Source organism: Haliaeetus leucocephalus, unplaced genomic scaffold (assembly GCF_000737465.1).
Source record: "Haliaeetus leucocephalus isolate CR32 unplaced genomic scaffold, Haliaeetus_leucocephalus-4.0 Scaffold752, whole genome shotgun sequence".
In the NCBI taxonomy this organism is placed as follows: domain Eukaryota; kingdom Metazoa; phylum Chordata; class Aves; order Accipitriformes; family Accipitridae; genus Haliaeetus; species Haliaeetus leucocephalus.
The window spans coordinates 1,394,928-1,396,367 of NW_010973188.1; the positions used below are offsets into that span (position 1 = coordinate 1,394,928).

A 1,440-nucleotide genomic window follows, 5' to 3' on the forward strand; every position below is an offset into this window, starting at 1 on the left:
CCGGCTCCAGCCCAGCCCCCTCCTCGCCCTCGGGCCTCGCTTACCCCCAGAAGCCGCAGGGGCAGCGCGGTGGCAGGCTGGGCGCCTTGCTGCGCTCGCTGCCGGCGTCTCCCATGGTGGGGCCGGTGCGCAGGGCGGCGGCAGCGGCGAGCGGGGGGGGCGCGGGGCTCCCAGCCGGGATTCCAGGCCGGTCAGCTGGAGCCGGGCGCGACCACTGAGGAGGAGGGGGAAGGGAGCGGAGGGGAGGGGGGCGGCCGCGCCCTACCGGCCGAGCCCGCAGAGGAGCGGGGACGCGGAGCTCTCTGCCGCGGGTCCCCTCCCGCCCGACGGTTTCTGTGACGACCCCGCTGTCGCAGCGGCGCGCGCCCGCCCTCCCCCACCGCTCGGCCCCTGACTCAACAATGCGTGTGTCTCCCCCCCCCCGCCTCCGGCGCCTTGCCTCCCCCTGTCCTGAGCGGGATGGTTTCGCCAAGCCGCCGGATCAGCTGGGAGTGGCATATACCATAGCCCATCCTGGGGGGAAGTTGGGTTAGATCGGGGGCGGGAACTAGGAAAGAAGCAAGTTTGAAAGGCGCCCATAGACTCGAGAAGGGAACGAACTTCTCTGTGAGGAGGCTTACTGGGGGATGAGGCCGGCAGAGCTACCTGGAGCCGCCGCCCTCTTTTGCTTCTACCCACACATTAGGCACGTAGTGGTACAGCCGGGGAAGACCGGTGGGGTGGGGGTGCCGGTGTTGGCTGCGCATGCGCGGAGGGCCTTCGACGCGGAAGTTGGTCGGTGGCGAGCAGGTCCCCGGGGATCTCCCCCGTGCTGCCCGGGGCCGGGTAGGCCCGCACCCCCGCCCCCCGCATCCTCCCGAGCCAGGACCTGCCCGAGCGGCCGTGGCTGGGGCCTAGGCCCAGGCTCTCGCTCGGAGCTACCTCGCCGAGAGGGGCTGGTTGTTGCTAGCCCGGGGTGCCGGGGGGTGGGCGGCCTGTGCGCACTCGGGATCTCTCCCTGGCGGGCGGCTGCCCCTGGGGGACACCGGCGCGGGGCGGGACGGACCGGGCCTCGTCCCCCGTGCACTCCGTTTGCTTCCGTTCTAGGCCTCTCTGCTGCCGGCTAGGAAGGAGGCCTGGGAGGGCCCTGAGGGCGACGCTCCGTCATCTCTTTCCTGCTTATTCTGTAGGTGTTCGTCCTCGGTTTCTCTAATAAAAGCGGTTAGGTGTCTAACGTACGTGGGGGTTTCTTTTCTGTGAATAAACAACACTCGCTGGCTGGGGAGGCTAAGCTGAGGGCTGGCTGAGGCCGGGAGAAGGCAGTGCCACCTTGGCCCTCGTGTTTTGGCCCCAGAGAAAGGGAGCTGCAAGAGGTAAGGTATGGCAAGCAGGGAAGTGCACAGCTGGCATGGTGCACAGGCGATACCAGCTGTCGCCCTTTGATGGACAGGAAGGGAGAGG

At 69.0% G+C, this 1,440-nt stretch overlaps 1 protein-coding gene across 1 annotated transcript in view; it reads right to left on the reverse strand.

Annotated features, from left to right (window-relative positions):
• ZFAND3 (zinc finger, AN1-type domain 3) overlaps positions 1-409 on the reverse strand; it is a 144,866-nt gene extending 144,457 nt beyond the window's left edge. Inside the window, exon 1 of the mRNA XM_010581137.1 lies at positions 45-409. Coding sequence (XP_010579439.1) covers positions 45-115 — 71 coding nt within the window. The 5' untranslated portion in view covers positions 116-409. The remainder of the gene's footprint in view (positions 1-44) is intronic.
• Positions 410-1,440: the final 1,031 nt, after the last annotated feature.